Genomic DNA, 25,830 nt, shown 5'->3' with positions numbered 1-25,830 from the left:
GGTGGGCTGTGGTTGGAAAAAATAAGAAAGGATTTTTTATATTATTTAAGTGTGGAATGACATGCCGCGATAACCGTGCACAGAGTCGCGGGCAGAAAGCTAATTCAAAAAATATTATAGCTATCACTGCAGCGCAGGTCCTACACCGCATTATGAAACAAAAGGAAACGTTCAATAGTTGGATGTTGGGTGTAATTTCCTCGCGTGTGAAGACGAAAGTTCAGCCATGGAAGGCAATGGAATCACCACGTTCTGCCTATTAAACGTTGATAGGCGCCTATACCCGTATTAAGCAGTAGTAGATACTTACCTATCCTCGGTGGCAAATTGGTGTGAATTTCATTTTGTATCAGACTGAACGAATCCATCAAAGCGAATAAAAATGGTCGCCCCTATTACCATTTTAATCGGACACAAATCACGAATAGTATAATAGGTACTTAAGTGCATGTGTAATGGCAAAGTACCTAATCAAGAATCCCCAATGTTTCTCATTTAGACATGCGAAAACAAAACAACTTTGAAAATTAATTGGAAAACTTGTAATCTGTAAGGTGACGGTTAGCGCCTCGATACGAACTTGAGCGTTACTCATAGAGCTCATAATAATCAGCTTATAGCCGACTGACACGCCATGTCTAGTCGGACCACAGAGCACGGAACCACTGCATAGCGTCGCCTATTCGGTATTAACTTATGTTGGTGACGCCTATATTAGGTATAGTTTAACTGTAATTATGATCATCATCAATTTAAGAGCCACGCTTTTGTCGTTGCAGCATTTTCCATCCCAGTCTATCAAAGGCCAATTCCTTGACTTCCCTACAAGACACGACGTTAACCTTTTCTTTAATCTGTTACAAGTAAGCTCTTCTTGGTCTTCCTCTTCCTCTTTTTCCTTTTAACTGTAATTATATACAGTTTTAATTATATTATTAAAACTAGATTTCGCGTGGTTCGCTCGCAGCAAGCTGCTCGCGTGTCCTGTATTAGTTCGAAGCTTTGTATAGAATTTGACCAAGACTTAAATAGGTCTCGTGAAATCAAAAACGTTCTAGGTGCTATAGTTTTGCCAGGCCGTAGGGTGTCTCCCTGATGCGGAGCAGTTTTCCAAGATGACGTTCCCATCACACCCCTATACATCAATTTTAGCTCTGAGACATTTTCTGGAAAAACAAAAATTTGTATGGCGGCCATCTTGTTTTTCGGCCATTTTGTTTTTTTTCACCCGCGATAAAATTTGACCAAGATTTAAATAGGTTTCGTGAAAATAAAAAAGTTCCAGGTGCGATAGTTTTGCCAGGCCGTAGGGTGACCCCTGATGCGGAGCAGTTTTCCAAGATGACGTTCCGATCACACCCCAATACATCATTTTTACCTCTGAGACATTTTCTGGAAAAACGAAAATTTTGTATGGCGGCCATCTTGATTTTCCGCCATTTTATTTTTTTTCACCGGCAATAAAATTTGACCAAGATTTAAATAGGTTTTATGAAAACCAAAAATTTCCAGGTGCGATAGTTTCGCCAGGCTGTAGGGTGTCTCCTTGATGCGGAGCAGCTATCGAAAACCCAGACGTATTTTCATACTCGACATGACGTTCCGATCACATTCCTATACATCATTTTTACCCCTGAGACATTTTCTGGAAAAACAAAAATTTGTATGGCGGCCATCTTGTTTTTCGGCCATTTAGTCTAGATGTCGCGTGGTTCGCTCGCAGCAAGCTGCTCGCGTGTCTTGTTTTCCCGCCATTTTTTTACCGCGATAGAATTTGACCAAGACTTGAATTGGTCTCGTGAAATCAAAAAAGTTCTAGGTGCTATGGTTTTGCCAGGCCGTAGGGTGACCCCTGATGCGGAGCAGTTTTCGAAGATCTAGCAGTATTTCCATACTCAACAAGACGTTCCCATAACACCCCTATACATCGTTTTTACATCCGAGACATTTTCTGTAAAAACAAAAATTTGTATGGCGGCCATCTTGTTTTTCGGCCATCTTGATTTTTTTTTACCGGCGATAAAATTTGACCAAGATTTTATTAGGTTTGGTGAAAAAAGAATCGTTCCAGGTGCGATAGTTTTCCCAGGCTGTAGGGTGCCGCCCTGATGAGGAGCAGTTTTTGAAGGTCGGGAAGTATTTCCATACTCAATATGACATTTTGATCTCATCACTCTTACATCACATTCACCCCGAGGCATTTTCGAGAAAAACGAAAATTTTGTATGGCGGCCATCTTGTTTTTCCGCCATTTTGATTTTTTTTCACTGCCAATTGAATTTGACCAAGGTTTAAATATGTCTTGTGAAAACCAAAAAGTTCTAGGTGCTATAGTTTTGCCAGGCCGTAGGGTGTCTCCCTGATGCGGAGCAGTTTTCGAAGATCTAGCAGTATTTCCATACTCAACAAGACGTTCCGATTACACCTCCGTACACAGTTTTTACCCCCAAGACATTTTCTTGAAAAACAAAAATTTGTATGGCGGCCATCTTGTTTATCCGCCATTTTGATTTTTTTTCACCCACGATAGAATTTGACCAAGATTTTAATAGGTTTCGTGAAAAAAGAATCGTTCCAGGTGCGATAGTTTTGCCAGACGGTAGGGTGTCTCCCTGATGCGGAGCAGTTTTCCAAGATCTGGAAGTTTTCCCATACTCATCGGAATATCTTGATCACATCCCCCATACATCATTTTTACCCCCCGACGCTCCTTCTGGGAGAACAATTATGTCAGTGAGTGAGTGAGTGAGTCAGTCAGTCAGTCAGTCAGTCAGTGGGTTTGCAGCTATATATAGTATAATAAGAACATATATTATTAATGTATTAGGCTGGTATTCCCTTCGCGGGTTGGAAGGTCAGACAGGCGCTTCTGTAAAAACCCGGACCTGTCAAATCTTCAGGTTAGGTAAGCGGACTCTGTGAAAAACGGGATCATGCTAGGGAAATGATGATAAAAATAATAACGTTATTTATTCAATTTTCAATATTAAAAAGTCATTAGATGCTGGAGATTCATTTTTCATGTGTATTCCCATTGAAACACCAAGTCAGAATTTAAATGTCTGACTACCATGCGACTGGCTTTAGTAGTCACAAACGATTGTAAATCTATCCTATTTTGTAAAAGTTTGTAAAAGCAACCACTTAAAAGTTACAATCAGTTGAAGGTGGTAACTCAATCGTGACTGGCAGTCGACTATATCTCGTAATCCAATCTTATACATGGCACTGCCTATCCCCGATAACTCGATACGGCTTACGGAACATACGAATATGAGTACTATCTATCTGACTGTATGTTTACAACAGGGTTGATATCCCAAGTTATCCTTCAGTCATATCCTTCAGTGCGCTTGACACCTATGAGATATACCTGCCAGAATAAATCGCGAAAGCCAGCTGCGTTGACGTACTTATAATTATTACGACTTGCGCCTCTAGTAGAGACCGAGGATAAATGGGTTCTATGCTCTGTGGGTCGAATAGAAAATCTGGTGCTAGGCCGTGGAAGATATTTTGAACGCTGTAGACTATAAAGTGATAAAACATGCTAACGCACGTATTTCTGAGGTTAAACGACCGGTTGTAAATCGAAACTTTGTTGAGCCCGCTATCATACATAGGTTTTCTTATACCTTTTTAGTTATCGTTAGCTGACGTAATCAGGAGCGCATTGATTATGCGGCTTACCCCACCCCATTAAGCTCAAAACACATACAAATCCACATGAAATTACCGTCACTATCTCAGAACAAATATTATCGAATTTTGTAAGTATTTAAAAAATCTACTGACGTCATCAGACGAATTACACGCGTCATTTTTTCAAATTAACAAAAAGAAAAATCGTCTTTATATGTTCTGTCATAGTGTTTAAGTATACAGTAAGGGTTATCCTTTATGGATTAGGGGCTTGTTTTTATGTATGTATACTTATACAGGGTGTTAGTGACATTGTAACGAAAACTTTGATGGGTGATTCAAACCAAAATTTTCCCTCGCAAAAGTATGGAATGAAATGAAAATAATTAAAAAAAATACAAAAAGATCATGAATTTTCCGAGAACAAATTCCACTTATTATCAACTCAGACTCATGGCCTGAATCATCCCCTCAGTATTCGTTACGGAGTCACTAACATCTTGTATATTAGGTACTTTTATTAAAAATCAACTGACTAACCTTACATAACTTTAACAAAGGACAGGGGGGTTAAAATGGCCACATCGAAGCCACTCATCTAAGAAAGCGATATTGCAATTTGACATTTGCGCATATAAACGTAAGTGCGCAATGCAAACAAATAAATATCAAATAGCAATATTGCTTTCTTAGATGAGTTGCTTTGATGTGGCCATTTTAACCCCCAAAGGGCATTCAAAATAATGCACAACGTAAGGAGCTTAATTATCTTTAGCTAAATCTGTCATTAGTTGGACCGAACTACTTTACATAGGTACACTGCTACATAGTTTGTATTTGAACTAGAAATATTTCAACTATTTCTAAGTAGTTAGAGTTGATTGCTTGAAGCTACAAGTTAGAATGTTATCAAGAGTTTTACTCGGGGTTTCCCTTTCCATCAAAGTTCATAAAGACTAAGTGTAAAAACTATAGGTACCTTGAGTACTAAACGTCTGTTTTCTACATAGAAAATATTATTTGTAATTATTCAAATAATAATCATAAAATCACGTATATATCCGAGTATAATAATTTCTAAAATTAATAAGGTACGTAAATGTATCCGATTTTTTAAAAAAATATTCTATTTTAATTAAAACTTAAAAAGAAACATTTTATTGCCTTTCAATTTGAGAATACGTATTATTAAAAGAAAGAAAAAGAATTACAATTACGTAATACTACAGAGATAAAAGCAGTCTCCAATAAAATGTATAAAAGAAGTTACAAATGTAAGCAGGTAGGTACCTACCTACTTATTAACATGGCTGTATCGAAATAAATTCCTTTGCCTTTCTAGACAATCGTATAAAACCTTGTTTCACTAATTAAAATCGCACATAGCCGCTTTATATAATCATAAATAAATAAAACAAATACATGACTAGGCAACCACTGCCTTGTGACGTAACGCACAGGTCAATGACTTCCGCTGTATATGTTTGTTGGAATAGAATGCTAAATTGCGAATATGTAAGCAACACAACCTTGGCCATTTGACTGAAGATATTTACCTAAAATTTTTGAATTCATACGTTAAAAAGGGCGCAAAAGTTAATGTAAAAAGATTTGGTGCTAATTCCTGTAAACACCATCTAATTTTATTTAAAGTTATATTTGTCATTTTCTTAACCACCGAAAAGGAAAGGGACGGGTAATCGACATCGAAATATATGGAACATACGTCAATTTTAAGCACAAATCTAAAACAACCGTCTAAAAATTTTACATTGGCCAATAACCCGAAAGAATTATGTTGATATCACACGTTTGCATACCAACGGGTTTGCATACCAACGAGATACCTTTTTGATTCGCCCGGGTTATTCATTTATTTACTCATTCTTGCTAAAATTAAGAGCTGTTAATCATCCGTCCCTTTCGTTTTCGGCGGGTAAGAAAATGGCAGGTTTAACTTAAAGTAAAATTAGGAGGTGTCTGTAGGAATCGGGGCCATTTATTACCTAGCTTTTACGCAGATAGCACACGATTGACTGACAAAATGAGTGTTAACCCACTGTGCAGCCCACAAGATGACAACACTCACTGTTTGTGTTTGTGGAGCTGTTCAAATTCAAACACACACATCCCGTTGTCGCAATCATGATCGAACAATTACCTGGAACAAAAAGTAGGACACATTAGGTAGGTACAGTCATTAGCAATATAATGTACCCACTTTAGGACTCTGTCGCACTAACATATTTGACTTTTAGTGAGACTTACAGTTCAATTTGTCAAAAAAGTTGATGTGACATGGTACCAAAGTGTATACATATAGTAGACTTACATGCATTCTCAAAGTAATATTATTACTAAACTTTTTTTTTTAATCTTTGCCATGGTACTTGTGTTTCTCCGATAAAGGACGGAGGTTAAAAACCAGTGTTGCCCTGTAGGTAAATAATCGCTGAAACCTGGCGTTTTTTCGGTGGACTGCGGCACCCATGTATTTTTATATTTTGTGTTTTTTTTTTTTATTTTATTCATAGGTTAAATCATTCATAATCATGGGTCCGCTTACCTAACCTGAAGATTTGGCAGGTCCGGTTTTTACAGAAGCGACTGCCTGTCTGACCTTTCGCGAAGAGAGAACCAGCCCAGTACAGGTTAGGTCACATACCTACGAAAATGCGTTTGCCGCAGATGGCATTGACTACTTGGCCGGACAAATGGGGAGCGCTGAAGGCTCTCACCCGGTACAACGTTTAAGACAACAGGCCTGAGGGTGCCCAGTTGGGCGCGAACCTCGGCTAAGGGCGTCGTCTGAGAGGAAAAATATTTAAAAAATTAATCGACACTAGAGGGTCGATAGCGTTGATCGCTGATTGAGGGAACCTTCCCGATTCTCAACACGAGAATTTCCTAAAGAAATATCGTTTAGCTAAGTAAGTATTTCTATTACCGTAAAAGGGCATACCGCATATGAGCAGGTGAAAGAGGTTTTGAGCATAAACCTGAGTAGGGCAACGTGGTCTGTGAAACGATGGCTTTGTATAGCGGAAACTGGTCGCCATTTCTAACACATGAGATGCTTCGTAAGGCCGAGTTCACAGCAGTTGTATTCGTTACATACAGAGCAGAGCCACAAATAATCAAAGACAACTTGCAACCACTCTTGGTACTAAGTCCTAAGATGGATATAATGAACCTTTTTTGTAACAATAGCCCGTAACAATTCTCCATCATGTTAGAAAGGACACAATCCCTCTGTTGGATTTTACGACATAACCTGATGACAAGTGCTGCATTTGTTCATCATCGTCATCAATTTAAGAGCCATGGTCTTGTCGGTGCAGCATTATCCATGCTACTTTTTTAGGAAAAAATAGGGCAGTGGTTTCCCTCTTGCCTTCCGCCCCGACTTACTTATTATTTATAGACTTAAAAAAAATATTCATTTTTTATTTATTGCACGCAAAGAAATTACACATACTTAAATATTTAAACGTGCAAAGGCGAACTTAACTATGAAATTGTTTTAATTCGGAACATTAAGAATTAAAACGTGTAAAATGTAATTTCTTCTCTTCGTCTTCTATCGTCTGAGTTGTGAGGTGAATTACCAACCCTGGTGTCGGGGTCTAATCTTTCCTATGTATGGTTTATAATGTTTCGTGTATATCTTCATCATCAGCCGTACGACGCCCCCTGCTGGGCAGAGGCCTCCCCTTGATTTTTCCACTCCTCTCGACTTTGCGCGATCTCCGCCTAATCCTTCCGATAAGCATTTAGGTAGTCACACCATCTTTTACGCGGTCTTCCTCGACTTCTATGCCCGCCCTGAGGTATCCAGTGAGTAACGACTCGTGCCCACCGCTCCGGATGCATCCGACAAACGTATCCGGCCCATTCATATATATATGTGCAATAAAGAATATTGATTTATTTGATCACTCTTGCGCAAAGTTTCAATTTCGTATTATTCTCATAAAGTGAGAAGTAGATATCGAAGTAACTAACAACACATGTTCAACGATACCCCAGCAACAAAAGGTAATATAATAAACTCTTTACAGTGTCTCTATGTAGTTATAGATCAATAACAATTACTTTATTAGGGTATGTTAATATCGCCTTATCATCTCTTTCATTAACGAACATGACTTCACTTTTCTACACTCGCAAGGCAAGAAATTATTCTATAGCATATTTTATGTCTACTTATAATGTTTTCTATTCTAATTATTAGAGAGATATAGTGACATTTCATTTATCATATTATTATCACTCTCACACTAATAGCGAAAGAGGAAAGTGCTGAAGATATTTATGAAAGTATTTACCTCATAAGTATTAATTAGGTCGTGTACTAGGTTGGCGATTACTCCACCGACAAGAGCTCAGCTCTTAAATAGAGAGAAAGACTAGGTTCAAGATAAATTATGAAATTAAAAAAAATAAAAACTTAATTAATTAAATTATGAATTTAGTATAAAGAGAGATTTAAAACTAACGAAAAACATTTACTTTAATTAAAACACATAATAACGGGTTCTTACCGCGTTTAAATGAGGATATGGGACTCCCAACAACAACAACAACAACAACATTACAACAACAACATTCACTTACAACAACGTCAACATTTACTTTTTTCTATTTAACTTATTTATGAATTTTAACCAAGTAAAACGTAATAATAAGTCTGACATTTTATTACGTTTTTTTATGACGTCAGTCACAGTGTGCTTTTTCATTCAAATTCAATAGTAATTTCGTGTTTTGACGTTTAGTAAAAAGTAACTGTTTGACTAGTTCAAAATAAAAATTCAAAATAATTATTTTATTATTATTAAATATTATTATTATTATATTTTTATTTTATTAAAATTATTAGTTAGTTGGAAACTAGCCTATTCTTCGGTCTTGATTACTTATGTGTCTAGCCACCCTAGTAGGGAAAACCGACCTAAATTTATGTATAATACTTTTAATACCATCATTGGTTTTATGTCACATTAACTTTATTGATAACTAGCAACCCGCCCCGGCTTCGTTCGCTGCTGAGGAAAAAATGAAATTATTTACGACATCACATTAGAAACCTCAAAAATAACAGTATTTCTCCACTATTTAATGAATGTTATTATACATATAAACCTTCCTTTTGAATCACTCTATCAATTAAAAAAAAAACCGCAACAAAATTCGTTGCGTAGTTTTTTTTAAATATGTATATAAGCGTACAGTCACGAGTACTAATACACTTTGCAACCATGTCACATTAGCTTTTCTGACAAATTAAACCATAAGCCTCATTAAATGTCAAATATGACAGTGCGACAGGGTTCTAAAGTGGGTACATGATATTGCTCATGAATGTACATAGGGATATAGGGACAGAAAAAGCGACTTGTGTTATACTATGTAGTGAAAAGAAATGTAAGTCTCACTAAATGTCAAGTATGTTATTGCGACAGGGTTCTAATAGTGAGTACATGATATTGCTCACAATGTTTATTGCTCGTAATGTTTGTGTGATCTTAATTTCTGCAAACCTGCCCATTCTGAACACGCCTTACCTGATGTTCCTCGAACGCCGGCTTTCTCCGTGGGAGCTGGAGACAATACGGCGACGTCTCGCGATAACACCCCGATATACGATAACAATTGTAATTACCGCTCATTAGACACTCTAATTATACGAGCTTGATACCCTATGGGACAATGTCAGTGGCTGCTGTGGTATGGATGTTGTACTTTTTATTTATTTTTATACTGGGTGTTAGTGACATCGTAACGAATACTGAGGGGGTTGATTCAGACCATGATTCTGAGTTAAAATCAAGTGGAATTTTCCGTCGCAAAATTCATGATTTTATTTTAGTTTTTTTAAATTATTTTCAATTCTATACTTTTGCGATGGAAAATTCCACTTGATATTAACTCAGAATATTCAGACGAATCATCCCTCTCAGTATTCGTTACGATGACACTTACACCCCGTACAAGTACATACGGTAGCCATATAAGTAGGTATGGGTGTTAGTGACACCGTAACGAATACTGAGGGGGATGGTTCAGACCATGATTCTGAGTTGATATCAAGTGGAATTTCGTGTCAAAAAATTCATGAAAATTTTTCTTTTCTTTTTAATTATTTTCCAATCCATACTTTTGCGACGGAAATTTCTACTTGATATCAACTCAGAATCATGGCCTGAACCACCCCTCAAAGTTTTCGTTACGATGTCACTAACACCCTGTATGTGACTTATTGTTAATTTAATTACTGAGAATTATTGAGGACAGAAGAGGCAAGATGATTGGACACCTAATAAGACGCGACGAATTTATTAAAAACATCATAGAAGGAAAGCTAGAAGGAAAGAGAGGAAGGGTAAGACCAAGAAGAGCATACATGGAACTGATTAAAGAAAAGGTTAACGTCGTGTCTTATAGGGAAGTCAAGGAATTGGCCTTCGATAGACTGGAATGGAAAATGCTACACCGACAAGAGCGTGGCTCTTAAATTGATGATGATGATGATTGTTAATTTGCCGCAAATGGCATCAACTACTTAGCCGCACAAAAATGAGGAGCGCTGAAGCGCTGTGGTGGATTGTAGTCTATTAAAAAAACGGATACTGTAGGTATTGTGGGGAATCTTTAAAAACTTAGAGCTTAGGCTTCCTGATTTGATTTTCTTCAACAAAAACGTAGATTTGAACCTGCGACCTTATAGTGAGAGCCAAGAGTTCTTCCGACTGGGCTACCACGGCTGGATAGATAGCAATGAAAATGTACTCGGTAAAAGGGACTGAACGGACATTTGCCCGGAATGCGGTCAGACGGTGTAAACATTTTGTTGCGACCATTAACTCGCCTCCTTATTCCGGTGAGCCATATTTCATTCTATAACTAACTTTATTAACACAATTACACGACCTATATCCCAATAAACTACTTGACAGTTTTCGGATATTTTCCGCCAACCTAACTTGAAGATTTGACAGGTCCGGTTTTCTACAGAAGTGTCTGCCTGTCTGACCTTCCAACCCGCGAAGGGAAAACCAGCCCAATACAGGTTAGGTCACATACCTTCAAAAAGGCTATTCTCGGGAATATGGGTTCCTTTACGATGTTTTCATTCACGGCTGCGCACGTGATAATCATTTATGATCCAAACATGAATTCGAACACAAAATCGATATACTTGGAGTGTCCGATGTGTTCTATTTAGTTATACGAATACAAATATACTTTATTGCACCAAATAAAAGAAAATAGTTATAAAAGAACCTTAACTAGGTATTATTAGGTATTGTTTTACTTATTAAAAAAATCTAGCGGCTTACAGGCCATTATTCAAAAATATCTTTATTCAGTAGGTAACATACTTTGAATCGTCAATTTTTACATAATGAACGTCTCATCCGCCTAAAACTACTGCAGCTTCTCACAACCTGTATAGCCGGGGAAAAGAAGCTGCAAGAAAAACCTCGGCACAGGGCCCTAGATGTTCTTTAAAAAAAACTAGCCCGAAACGCCAGCAAGTGTAATGTGTGTGGATTCAGGTATGCCTAAGATACAAGCAGGTATAATGAAACTATTACAGAATAAGGACATAACCTTTCGGATACATACAGTCGAACGAAACAGAAGATAATGTTGCTTCAGATCATATTTTTAACGGAAAAAACATATATAACCTACCTACCTCGATTTAGAACTGCACCTTAATCCCATATTGAAGAATACCCTCAATTTGACAGCACCATAAAAAAACACACTTCAACTGTAATCCTCTCTCAAATCAAAGATTTAGTGAAATTGAAATAAAATTATTAATAAGAAATAACTCGAATTATTTTTAAAATAACATTATTTCACACTACTTATGAGTCGCTCACGGTACTGAAGACTGAAGAAAATTATACTATGTACCTACATCTACGCTGTAAAATGAAAATATCAATATTTGATCAGATGTGAATATCATCTACGTAGTTTCTACGCAGTGTATGGCTTTTGTTTTTAACATTTTAAGGTCTGATGTAAATATGATTTCGTCAGTTACAGGAGGTTATTAGCCTATTGTTAATTTTTAGTTCGAATTTTGAATGTTCACGTACAGTCATGAGCAATATAATGTACCCACTTTAGGACTCCGTCGCACTAACATATTTGACATTTAGTGAGACTTACAGTTCAATTTGTCAAAAAAGTTAATGTGACATGGTACCAAAGTGTATACATATTAATGATCGTGACCGTACAGTGAAGCGCCGTCCCAGGAATGTAACCAAAGTGAGAATGTTCCTGATGTAAAAACTCTTTAATAGGATACTGGCTGCTTTTTTTTTCTTATATTGTTCTTTCATGTACAAAGATAGCGAGTCGATAGTCCCGGACCTTATATTGAACAATCCGAGATGGCGCTGCGTCCAATACTACACAAAAAACCATAAAATGGGTCCCCTGTAACTAATCCGCAGGCTGAAAGAAATACTTCATTATAGGTGATATGTGCTAAAGGTTAGGTAATAAAGCTCTTTTCACGTAAATTTTGCGCGTTTTTACTGCGAGGAACGTTCCCAAAACGGTAACATTTCCGCGAACGGAACATCATTGTTCACGTAACACTAGGGCTAAGTAAAGACATGAATTACTTATTTAAAAGTAAGTACAATCATGAGTAAAATCATGTACCCGCTTTAGAACCCTGTCGCACTATCATATTTGACATTTAATAAGGCTTATGGTTAAATTTGTCAAAAAAGTTAACGTGACATGGTTTCAAAGTATATACATATTACTCGTGACCGTACCTATAGCATTATCTTTACGTAAATTTATGTAGAAAAGTGAGAATACTATGGAAGGATAATGAATGGGAATTTGATTGTTTATGGTATAAAAGATGGACGTAAGGCAGTTTTAAAAAGTAAGAAAGGCGAGTCTATGGTACGATGTCGGTCGGGTTAGAGGATTTTGGTAAAATGTAAGGGGTAAAGATATTTAAAATATCCCGTGTTATTTCTATATCCCACATTTATGTCACTGGTAATATCTTCATGGAATTGTACTACATGGAATGCAATAAACAATTGAGTATTGAGTATACCATCTTTTTATATTTCCTTAATATAGGTAAATATACGATAGTAAACCATCAAAATAGCATGTTAAACCTGTAATCAAATTTTACTTTCGAACCCTTTTACGTAACTTTGCATGCGTTATAACGAGAGTTAAATTACTCTGTTGATGTGCACATAATGTTACATAGTATCAAGTTTTTGTTTATCGAGACAGTAAAAAAGTATTAAAATTACTGGAATACTATACATGAAAACAAGATAGCCTGAAGAGAGTAGAAAAAGGCCTAGGCGTCCATACGGAAATCAGAATTTATTCAACGTAATTGGGTAGTTTCCTAGGTCAAAGATAAATTGAAATTCTGATGACTAAATAAAGACAGATCGAAAACTGACAAAAAAGTTTTCTTTTTTTCTATTTAACTTATTTATACTGAAGACTAGGCAGCATGGTCTTATGATCTTAGCTTGACCCACAAATGGGCAAAAGAAAAAAATCAAATTAACTTATTTATGAATTTCCACTAATTTAAATCATGAACTTTGGTGTGAGGTATTGTGTATGAATGTGTTGTGTCCGGTGTGTGGTATACAATACATAATATCCTCCTCTCCGATTGATAAAAAGTGTCCAGATTATGAGACGTGTATTGATAGCTCATACATAAATGTATTTGTGAACAATCATTATCCAATCAACCATTACTGTACAGCTAAAAAGTACCTGTCTATTACGGAGTTCCCAAAAAAAAGTCGCGTTGCTACCGTGTAAAGTAGTAACAATGTTACCTGCGCGCACGCACGTCGCCAAACTGGAGACGGACTCGCTTGGATGGTTTTGCGAAAATTTGTCAAATTATCGAGCATCCGCTTAGTAGTTAGTATCATGTTCATATTCATATTCATATTCATTTATTTCGTAATAGTTATATTACATGTCATATGGAAAATATAATAATACAATAATGGTACTTAAGTACTAAGCGGTAAATTTTAAAGTTAAAAATTCTTCAAAGCTATAGAAAGTGTAACGTGATGTTTTTTTTTTTTGAAATCTCGTAGATGAAATCCCCTATTCAGTAAGTCTGTTGGGAAGGAAATTCCCAGTAGTTCAACTGGTAAGACTACTCGGTAAGACTACTGGGAAAAGGGGGATGATGAAGCGCGTAATAGGAAGGATAGTGTTATAGATGTGTAGAGGCGATGATGGGAGCCATCGGTACGGCAATGCAGGACTGAAGGGGCAAGTCACAGGGACTGAACCTGGAACCTGACAGAGGGCAGCAGTAACTGTCAGTACTATTCAGAGGCGGAGGACGAGGTTTTATCTCAAGACGTCCACCACCACCTTATGATCATTTCGACGAACATCCGTTTTGCTTCTTTGTAGTTGTCTTGTGAAAATTTTAAATGATGTTATTGTTTTCTTTTTGTGTGTGGCGTTCTTTTATAATAAACAATTTGTATTCTATTCTACATTGCCATTACTGGGAACAAATCCTGATATCAATTAACTATGATCCAAACATGAATTCAAACTAATAAAATCGAATTCAGTGGTTTGAAGCCGTGATACTACGATGTCAGCCACGCCTTCCCTGAACTCAGCCATCAAGGATTTTGCTGATGCGATCGTTAATATTACGATAATGAAAGTATTCCGGAAGACTTCTAAAGAATATTCCATCATCTTAATTATATACTTATCTAAGAAACAATAGACCTAAAAACGCATATAAGTTTCTTTTACCTTTTTTTTTAATGTTTGCATGGCACTAAGTTACGTTTAAACACGCAAGTCTCCAAATTGCAATGGATGCGCCTGAGTGCACAGAAAACTGTGTTCAACATGTCTAGAAATAAACCAGTAATTATCTTGATTGGATGAGGCAGAACTTTGATTTTACAAGTGTTGTATTGGAAGCAGGGGTAATTAGGCGCAAAATTATTTGAGGACCGACCTAATCATGAATCCTAATGGTTTCTCAATCATACAGGTCCTAAATTTAGATTTCACTGAACATCCCAAGATTACTAGAACCATTCTGAGATAGCCCAAAGATAATAACATAGATCATCAGTTTAGAACTTGTTTGTTTGACTTGCATCCTTTTTTTGACGTGACTTATTGTAGATTTGCCACAAATGGCATTAACTGCTTGGCCGGACAAATGGAGAGCGCTGAGGGCTCTCACCCTGTACAAAAATTAACACAACAGGCCTGAGAGTGCCTATTGGCAACCCCAACATTAAATTCGTAGATAGATAAAATACTTTATTGAGCACAATAACAGACACAAAATACAGAGGACAACATATACAGAAAAGCACAACAGGCGGCCTTATTGCTCATGCAGCAATATCATATTTTCATTACTGTGTCAACATTTTGTCTCTTCACTTCCGTTCTTGCTCTCCATTTAACTACTGTAATGTAAACATATTTTTTGTACGAATTTTAATTAAATTCAGTGAGTTTTGCATTCTCTGGACGTTTTCATCTCAGCCTTAGCCTCAGATAACCAGCCCTCACAGCCATTAGGAATCTTACACCCCAACCCTAACAGTGCCCAGTTAGCCGCGAACCTCACCTCAGGGCGACATCTGAGAGGATTATTTTTGAAATAATTAATCGACCTTAGTGGGACGATAGCGGTAGGCGCTGAATGAGGGAAATCTTTGACCACGCCGGGGTGGTATGGGGGTCCTCAAAGGACGTAATATACGATTCCGAGGACCCGATTACTCTAGCCATAGAGGCAGCCAATCAGCTCGCGACACCAAACAATTCAGGACCCCGATACCGACCCCGCCGGCGTGGTCGACGATTTCCCTCATTCAGCGCTTATCGCTATCGACCCCCTAGGGTCGATAAATTCTTTCAAATATTTTTTCCTCTCAGACGGCGCCCTGAGCCGAGCCCAACTGGGCACCCAGGTCTGTTGTCTTAAACGTTGTACCGGGTGAGAGCCTTCAGCGCTCCCCATTTGTCCGGCCAAGTAGTTAATGCCATCTGCGGCAAATCTACAAAAAAACACGTCAAAAAAATAAAATGGGGGTCCTACCTTGCAGTTCTCACACTCTATATAACACGTTGTATGGCTCTATAGTCATCGACGGCGATGAGGGAACCCGTAGACTTAAAAGTGCTGCAACATTCATCTACTATACATACAGATGCTGTAGCCAATGATGAACGTGGATTGGATAGGTATTAAGACATGCCTATTAAAATTGACTGCAACTTTCTGACATTCTCTGGCTATTTGCCCTAGCAAGATTTATGCATGCAAGCTAACATAATATACATCAATACATGCAGTTATGTACCTAAGTAAACAAAGCCATTGTCTAGTGTGACACCTTTCAACTTGAATCTCACATTCGCATAGTCAACATAACTCTCTACCTATTTTATGGAGATCCCATCAATTCCCACCTGTTCAATCTCTCGTCAGTTTTTTGTCTCGCTTTCTCCTGTTACGTCATCGTATGATTTATGAGGCTTACGTAAAGAAAATGCTCTATTATTATATGCTGTCCTGCTCTTCCATGCGTGGCGAGTAACGAGGCGGAACGAGACAAATGTTGATCTAAGTTAATTTTTGAGTTGGCTTTGTAACCTAATTCTGAAGTTGTTATGGTAGTGAGAATTCATGTTTGGATTATATAGATGATTGATATCACGTGGTTTCGTAATTGTCACGTTTAAGCTGTACAGCGCCATCTATATTCTTTTTGATGAACGTAGCCTGGAAAGTCCCTCATCATCACCAGCCCATTAACGTCCCCACTGCTGGGGCACGGGCCTTCCCTATGGATGGATAGGGAGATCGGGCCTTAAACCATCACGCGGTCAGTGCGGAATGATGGTTCAATAATAACCCTGACACCAGGGTGGATGAGGTTGGTACTCCACCTCACAGCCCACACGATGATAGATACTGAAAATAACACGACGTAATGATGGACTCGTATTCTTATCCCTCATCCCTCTATGTCTCGTTCTTAGGGGACTAAGAGTGGAACAGAGGTAACAGAGGTAGAGTTAGAGGGAGGCGGGTAGAGTAGTAGAGGGAACGAGAGTAGTCGTTACATGAGTCACGTTATGGGCCTTTGGCGGCCCTGACAAAGAGTTGATGAGTTTGGTAATCCACCTCTCAACCCACACGAGAGAAGAATAGGACTCAAGAAAGAAAAGAAGAAGAATAGAAAAAGAAGAATAGAAGCGGATAGGAATAGGAGTTCATCTTGCGATGGATGTACCCCGTAGAAAAGGCAAGAAACGGATATTCTTTTTTTTTTAATGCCTACCAGTCTATTTCACTTTCTAGTCTGTGTCTATAAAAAACAAATAATTGTTTAATCGCTGCCCGACCGCTTAGGTCTGTCTGTAGTCTGGTTAGTCTACTTTGACGTCTTGATTCTCACCAAGCAGTTTTTGTACGTTCATAATTTCAGGTGTTATCTACACGCAAATGTTATTAACTATTTAGATAACGCAAAAATCGTGCTTGTATCATGAATTCAAATGAAAGTTAACATACATAAGGCATCACCAATACATCGAGATGAACTAAGTACCCACACTTCACCGAGCTTTCTGTTACACCAACGTGATCATCATCTCCCTAGAATTATCCCGTTTTTCCCAGGGTCCGCTTACCTAACCTGAAGATTTGACAGGTCCGGTTTTTTACAGAAGCGACTGCCTGTCTGATCTTCTAACCCGCGAAGGGAAAACAGCCCAATACAGGTTAGGTCACATATCTCCGAAAATGCATTTCTCTAGTATGTAAGTTTCCTCACGATGTTTTCCTTCACCACTGAGCACGTGATAATCATTTATCAGGTGCTCAGCGGTGTGGTGGTGAGAAGTATCACCGTGTGAAATGGTCGAGCCGACTGTGTTAATTGAAAACTGCTCTTAACGTAAATCATGTTCTATCGTGTGGTTTGTCAGGTGGATTACCAACTTTATCAACCCTTGTGAGGGCTACTATTGAGCCGCTAAAGACCCCTGACATGACTCATGTAACGACTACGTACTTACATCAGTAAGTAGTAACCGGGACCAACGGCTTAACGTGCCTTAGGAAGCACGGATCGTCTTACTTTCGGACAAACAGGTGATCAGCCTGTAATGTACTAACCAAACTAGGGATCACAAAGTATTTTTTGTGATATGTCCCCACCGGGATTTGAACCCGGGTTCCCCGGATCGTGAGCCCAACGCTCAACCACTGGACCACGGAGGCCGTTAATGAACATAAATTAATAACTCATTGGTGCAAGCCTGGAACCGGCGCGGCGCTCCCCGTTTGTTTGCTTCACAAAAGCTTCGCTTGCCGGTGTACGGTCACGAGCATTAATATGTGTACACTTTGGTACCACGTCACATTAACTTTTTTGACAAATTGAACTGTAAGTCTCACTAAATGTCAAATATGTTAGTGCGACAGAGTCCTAAAGTGGGTACATTATATTGCTCATGACTGTACCAGGACCACAGTGCCTACCACCACCATGGACCACAGAGCCTGCTCCTAAAATCTAGTTGTCAATCCAGCCAGTTATTAATGCAACACCAGACAACGCCCCAGCACTTCAACGACACCTCAACCCACTTTCTCTGCACACCTCAGACTAGAGACAGCAACATGGATTTACCAGTACATGAGGATTGAAGACTGATGGGTGACGCCCATGTTTTGAGCAATTGGGTGGTGGTGATACAAGACAGTGTTGTGATGACTGATTAACTAATACTGTTGAGTAGCTAAGCTGTTATTTAGACGTAGAATCCGAGACTAAAATCACTACTTACATAGTATAAAACAAAGTCGCTTTTTCTGTCCCTATATCCCTATGTACGCTTAAATCTATAAAACTACACAACGGATTTTGATGCGGTTTTTTTTTTATAGATAGAGTGATTCAAGAGGAAGGTTTATATGTATAATAACATCCATTAAATAGTGGAGAAATACTGTTATTTTTGAGGTTTTTAATTTGATGTCGTAAATAATTTTATTTTTTCCTCAGCATTGCACCCGAGCGAAGCCGGGGCGGGTCGCTAGTTCGCTTATAAAAACATAATGTTGTTGAACATTATTTCAAGTGATTTTTCAAGATTGGCTGAATGTATTTCATTCGTTTTTCGTTTCTTACTAATTCGACAATGTATAGCTGAGACATGATGGACTAATGTTATGGGCGATAGGCTGATCCCTTATCACCATAAGGTTCATCATATCCAGCTTAAGACATCGTATCAACAGTGGCTGCAAGTTGTCTTTGATTACTTGTGGCTCTGCCCACCCCATTAGGGATAACGGGCGTGAGTTTATGTATGTATAGCTGAGACACTTCAGGACCCCGATACCCCGCCGGTGTGTCGACGTGTTCAGATATAATAATATGCAGCAAATCAAAAATACGTTACGTCGAAAATTTACGCTTTTTAAATACAAAATACCACCTAAAAAATCTTTAACTACAAAACAAACACAATAAAGCGCATTAGAAAAACACACAGAAACTAAAAAGTGGAAAATAATTTTTATAAGTATTTACATAATATGATACAACAAAACACAAATGTTACCTAAATTTAATATCTGCAACAATTTTCAGAAAAGAAAATTTATTTTTTATTTATGCAATATTTTAACACTAAAACTAATTTCAATAAGTAAATAAATTATTTTTGGAGTCAGTTCCGGAGTAATTAATAGTTGAGCTGGCGCCAACTCCAAAAATAAGTAATTGATTGCTGTAAATATTGAAATTAGTTTAAGTGTCAAAAAACTTAAAAAAATATTCTTTTCTGAAAATTGTTTCTAAATAAAAAATAATAATTTTCCAAATCCGTCCAGTTGTCTTCGAGTAATCGGAGAACATACATAAAAATAGATACCGACGAATTGAGAACATCCTTCTTTTTTTGAAGTCGGTTAAAATAGAATTGTAACTTAAGTAAGCCAAGTCTACAGTCAAGTCTCAGTTAGTCTAGTGGGTTGTGTAGTTTATTAATATTTCTAATTTTGGCAACTTGTGGTTGAAAACTCTAGTAACTTAAGCCTTAGGTTAGAATCATGAATAAGATTGTGACAACTCTATTTCTAATTTTGGCAACTTGTAGTAAGTACGTGTTATGTATACATGTTGGTCATATTGATATATTATGAACGCATCAGCAACTCGTTACCCAAACCATTTTACAAATAAAGTCTTTACCTATGTCTCCATTACTGGCCTGCGAATGTGGAAAGGTAATTTGACTTGACATTTCGAAGACATCAAATGTGCGGTTGACCAATCGCGAACTCCGATGTCGTCACCTACGACGATCATGATTGGTCGATCGCACCTAAGTTATATTTGATAGCAAAATACTTGCAATTGACGCTAAGTATTAGAAATACCACAATAGGTCTTATATTAAGCGTGTATTCAATTTGTATTGGTATCTTTAATGATGTCCAATTTGCGAGGCCCTGTGTGGTAAACCACACAGAGATGAGAGATTATCAGAGGGAGATGTAAACATCTCGCGTGATAGTCAATATACTTACATAAATACTCGCGCACATACTCAGTTGCAGAACGCTTGCCTCTCACTTTGAGGTCGCAGGTTCGAATCCAATGATAAAACCAGTGATTGTCGAATTTGTTTTCGAATTCACGTTTGGATCATAAATTATTGTCACGTGCTCAGCGGTGAAAGAAAACATCGTGAGGAAACCCACAATCCCGAGAAATGCATTTTCGAAGGTATGTGACCTAACCTGTATTAGGCTGGTTTTCCCTTCGCGGGTTGGCAGGTCAGACAGGCAGTCGCTTCTGTAAAAAACCGAACCTGGCAACCTGGTTAGGTAAGCGGACCCTGTGAAAAACGGGACAATCCTAGGGAGATGAGGACTCGCGCACATACCCTATTGGGGTAGGCAGAGCTTACTGCCTCTTCTGAATCCTTGGACATAACACAGGGTCCGCATACCTAGTGTTAAGAAATTAAAAAACTGGTCCTTGAATCTCAGAAACGCGTATTTTAATTTCTTATTCCACTATTTGAACTTTATTTCTTATTCTACATGGTCTTATTAACAAGCGCCATCTGCTTCTTCTGTCGTGTGGGTTGTAAAGTGGATTACCAATCTCATCAGCTCTCGTGTCAGAGTTGTAAACCTACATAGATACATAGGCAAGTTGTTGGGCCAATAATGTAACCACCCAAGTCAACAGGCCAATATGGATTTTGTGAAGAAGTACCTATGCAAAATGACAAACCAAAGTGAACGTCACAATCAAACAAATCGATTTAACATTTGTAAAGGGCTGGCCGGAAGCGCGGTGACTCGGAAAACTTCTCGATTGTGCTTTTCATTGTGCACTATTATATTTAATCTGTGCCTTCATGGGAAACAGACACGCCCTTGGCAACGATTTTTGGATCGATCGAATCGAATTTAATCGTTAACGATGTCATGTGTAGCTAAATAGTTTTTGCTTCCGTATCTACTTATTTATCAAATTGTACGCCAATGTTGGTTTTAGAATTTATAGGAATATTCATAATTTGATTTATTATTTTTATTTATTATGTAGTACCTACCATATTAAATTTTATTTATAGTAATTTTCAGTGTAGTTTTAATTGTAATTTAGATTTATTTAAATTTATTTTGTAATAAAATAATATTAATAATAAAATAATGAACTTATGATATTCTTAAAGACACGAAGTTACGTATGTTTCTGATTATTTGACAAATTGTAATATTTTTATAATTATTTTTGCTTATTTATATTTAGAAATATTTTTTTCCTTATTAAACTTCATAAATAAGATAATAGACCTAAAGAGATAATCTGCCATGGATATCGTCGCTTTATAGGGAACACCACGTATTTTATTTAAGTAAGGTGTAAATGTTAAAGATAAAAGATAATGATTTTTATTATATATTATATATTTTTATATTTGATGTTTTAATTGTTATTTATTTATTTTTTAGATTAATATTGGGTTATTGGTTTGTTATATTTTTATTGTTTGTGATGTTTTTTGCAGTTTGCATTATTTTATTCAGTAAGATAGTATCGCCGACTTAGGATAGTCTCCTGTAAGGGTGATGTTTTTCACTAATTTACCTTAATAAATAAATAATAATAAATGACTGGAATGAGTCAATCTCTCGATTCATTACAAGATAATTAATTAATAATTTTGTTTATCGTTTTCGACCAACAAGCGCCAGTCGCCAACAAGCATCGTATGTACTTATAACTAATTAAAACTTAGTAATTAATAGCCTATTTGTATGCAGTTGATGCGTTTCGTTGCACCAGCATGCAATACGTTGCATAGTACCTACCTAATTTGAATAGCTGACATTATTGGTGTCCATTTACTTTGTATAAACCAATGCTTTGTACAGTGAAAGTTATCTTGTTGTGAATTTTACATACATACTGGTGCTAATTCCTGTAGACACCATCTAATTTTATTTTAGGTTATACCTGTCATTTTCTTAACCGCCCAAAAGAAAAAGGACGGGTAATCGACAGGCATAAAATCTATGGAACACACGTCAATTTTAAGCAGGAATTGTAAAAACCCACCCAAATTTATAAATTGGCCCATAACCCGACAGAATTAAGTTGACATCACGCGTTAAACGGGTTGCATACCAGCGAGCTGTCTAATTTATTCGTCCGGGTTATCCATTCATTTTAAAATTAACTGTTGTCAATCATCCGACCCTTTCATTTTCGGCGGATAAGAAAATGACAGGTATAACTTAAAATAAAATTAGGAGGTGTCTGCATGAATCGGGGCCATTATTAAACAGAACGAGCAGTTCAGTACAATTATTGATTATATTTCTATAAAATAACATTCCATTCATTAATTTCAGGGTCCACAGAATACCAGCGTCGTGGCTCGCGCCGCGGCTTATGCTGAGTGAGGCCCTTTTATAAAGGACACCATCACCATCGTTGACCAGTCCATACACTCAATTATTTGTATTTCTCGTGTAAGTTGTTTTTATTATGTGTTTTGATTGTAAGTTATGTGTTACTCCGTGTTTTATATTAAGTATATATTTGTTATTTGTTTTATATTTGTTACTGTGGTGTCCCTTTATAATAAACGTTTCTTTCTTTTCTTTCTTTAATTTTATTTTATTTTAATAGTGAGGCCTGGAAGAAACGAAGGGAGGCCTTTGCCCAGCAGTGGGACACTTTAGGCTAGATAAGATAAGAAGAAAATAACATTTTACAATCGTCTCGAAAAAGCGTGGCGAGTTTGGTAAGGTAGCCTTACTCGGTTCTATGCTTCAAAGGACAGTCATGTCCGAATATTTGTAATGATAAACCAGGTACATACCAGACGATAACATTTCATTCATTATATGTGATGGAGAGCAAACATACCTGAAAAAAAAAATTGCGATTAATGTATGGAAAATTAGAAAAACACGCCCTCGGTCTGCGATTGTTGAAGTAAAGCAACTTTCGCAAAGGCCGGTCAATGGATGGGTGACCACAAAAAAAAAATGTTTTCATCTCGAGCTCCTCCGTGCTTCGGAAGGCACGTTAAGCCGTTGGTCCCGGCTGCATCAGTAGTCGTTAATAACCATCAATCCGCACTGGGCCCGCGTGATGGTTTAAGGCCCGATCTCCCTATCCATCCATAGGGAAGGCCCGTGCCCCAGCAGTGGGGACGTTGATGGGCTGATGATGAGATGGCATTAACTACTTGGCTGGCCAAATGGGAAGCGCTGAGGGCTCTCACTCTGTACAAAATATTAAAACAACAGACTCAGGGGTTCCTAGTTGGACGCGAACCTCAGCAAAGCGCGACATGAGATAAAATAGGATATACAGTCATGAGCAATATCATGTACCCACTTTAGAACCCTGTCGTACTATCATATTTGACATTTAATGAGACTTATGGTTTAATTTGTCAAAAAGTTAATGTGACATGGTATCAAAGTGTTTAAATATTAGTACTTGTGACCGTACATTTCCATAAGAAGGACATCTCTTCTTTCTCATTTCTTATGACTTCGCTAGACGCTTGTACAGTCATGAGCGATATAATGTACCCACTTTAGGACTCTGCCGCACTAACATATTTGACATTTAGTGAGACTTATAGTTCAATTTGTCAAAAAAGTTAATGTGACATGGTACCAAAGTGCATACATATTAATGCTCGTGACCGTACTATAAGACCGTTTTAAAAACCAGTCACTCCCAAACACAAGAATAGTAGGTAGTTATATCTACTATTTCATGAAGGTGCCTATTCGAGCAAACACCAACTTTGACAAGACTAAAACTAGTTCTTTCTTGCACTTAATGGCCCCGATTCCAGCCTCCTTATTTTATTTTAAGTTATACCCGTCATTTTCTTATGCCCTGAAAAGGAAAGGGACGGATGATTGACAATTGTTAATTTTAAAATGAATGAATAATCCGGGCGAATAAAATAGGCATCTCGCTGATATGTAACCTGTATGACGTGTGCTGTCAACTTACTTGTCGGGTTATTACTCGATAGAATTAAGTTGTTGTTGTAGAGACGTTTTGGCCTATTGGCCAATATAAAATTTTGGGAGGGTTTTTTAATTCTGTCGACTACCCGTCCGACCTTAGTTTATCTTGCGCTTTACGTAGTATGCTAAGCCTGCAGGGCGTCACATAACATTGTACTTCGTCAATTTTATATCGTCTTTATTTAGTACTCATAATTTTCAAATTCAAATTCAAATTCAAAATATTTATTAATTTTATATTTTTTTATTTTTTTGAATTTTATAATTTATCTTTCCCGCTCCGGGTCTTACTTGGCTCAGAGGTTGTCCGTGGCAATCCAGCGCGGTAACGCTGCTAGTGTCATGGGCACTTTTAGGCCGAGTTTGACACAGAGTGGGTTCTAGGTTAAGTAATTTTAAGTTAGGTTATTTGACTTTTTGTAATATTTAACTACAATTTAATATGTTTAGGATTCGAATTGTATTAATTTATTGAATATGGATTTATCTTGAACCACACGGCCCATTTAGGCAGGTACCTACATTGTACTTATCAAAATTCCTTATCAATAATGAATTTGACATTGCTTTTATAGCTAAAAACCCGTTGTGTTGTCCATACAGCAATACCAAAGCGGTCTATAAAAATGGATCACCAGTTCGCCTTGGCACCTAAATCGAGCGATTATGAAGCGTAACTCATAGGTTATTAAAGCTTTTATCGAATAAATCACTCATTAAATTCACCAGATATCTAACTAAGTACTATCATCTTAGAATATCTTTTGCTTCTATGCTGTTCTGGGAGCAAATAAAAAACATAGAACACGTTCAGCTGCTTGTCTTCCCAGGCATGTCGTAAAAACCGACAGAGGGATTGCGTCCTCTAACATGATGGACTAATGTTATGGGCGATAGGCTGATCCCTTATCACCATAAGGTTCATCATATCCATCTTAGGACTTCGTATCAACAGTGGCTGCAAGTTGTCTTTGATTACTTGTGGCTCTGCCCACCCCATTTGGGATTACGGGCGTGAGTTTATGTATGTATGTATGTATCTATGCACGATAGTATAAACAAAAATTATCAATCATTTTAACGACCTCCGTGGTCCAGTGGTTGAGCGCTGGGGTCAGGATCCGGAGGTCCCGCGTGGTTCGATTCCCGATGGAGACGTATCACAAAAATCACTTTGTGGTCCCTAGTTTGGTTAGGACATTACTGGCTGATCCATAGATCGTCCGAAAGTAAGATGATCCGTCCTTCAGAAGGCACGTTAAGCCGTTGGTCCCGGTTACTACTTACTGATTGATGTAAGTGAGTAGTCGTTACATGAGCCATGTCAGGGGTTGATACTCCACCTCACAACCCACATGATAGAAGTAGATTAAATGTGATTTTTCAAAAAGGCATTTCGCAACGTTATATCCTCATACAAAAACTTAAAGGAAAAATTAAAAACATAATCTCAATCACAACTCGAGAGTCTGCCATAGAATTCATTACTCTATAGTTATGATTTAATAAGGTTTACATCTGATTGGCAG

At 37.5% G+C, this 25,830-nt stretch overlaps 1 protein-coding gene across 2 annotated transcripts in view; it reads right to left on the bottom strand.

The window, feature by feature from the left end:
• Positions 1-25,830, bottom strand: part of LOC126375886 (uncharacterized) — a 120,600-nt gene that overhangs the window by 73,915 nt on the left and 20,855 nt on the right. Inside the window, exon 1 of one of the 2 annotated variants that reach the window (XM_050022967.1) lies at positions 11,348-11,529. The exons of the other annotated variant lie outside the window; for it this stretch is intronic. Coding sequence (XP_049878924.1) covers positions 11,348-11,376 — 29 coding nt within the window. The 5' untranslated portion in view covers positions 11,377-11,529. Of the gene's footprint in view, positions 1-11,347; positions 11,530-25,830 lie in introns of those variants that run through there. 2 annotated transcript variants of the gene reach the window in all.

This window comes from Pectinophora gossypiella, chromosome 20 (genome assembly GCF_024362695.1).
Source record: "Pectinophora gossypiella chromosome 20, ilPecGoss1.1, whole genome shotgun sequence".
Taxonomy (NCBI): Eukaryota; Metazoa; Arthropoda; class Insecta; order Lepidoptera; family Gelechiidae; genus Pectinophora; species Pectinophora gossypiella.
Note: the sequence above shows the minus strand (reverse complement) of the source record. Positions and strands in the feature narration are given on the sequence as shown.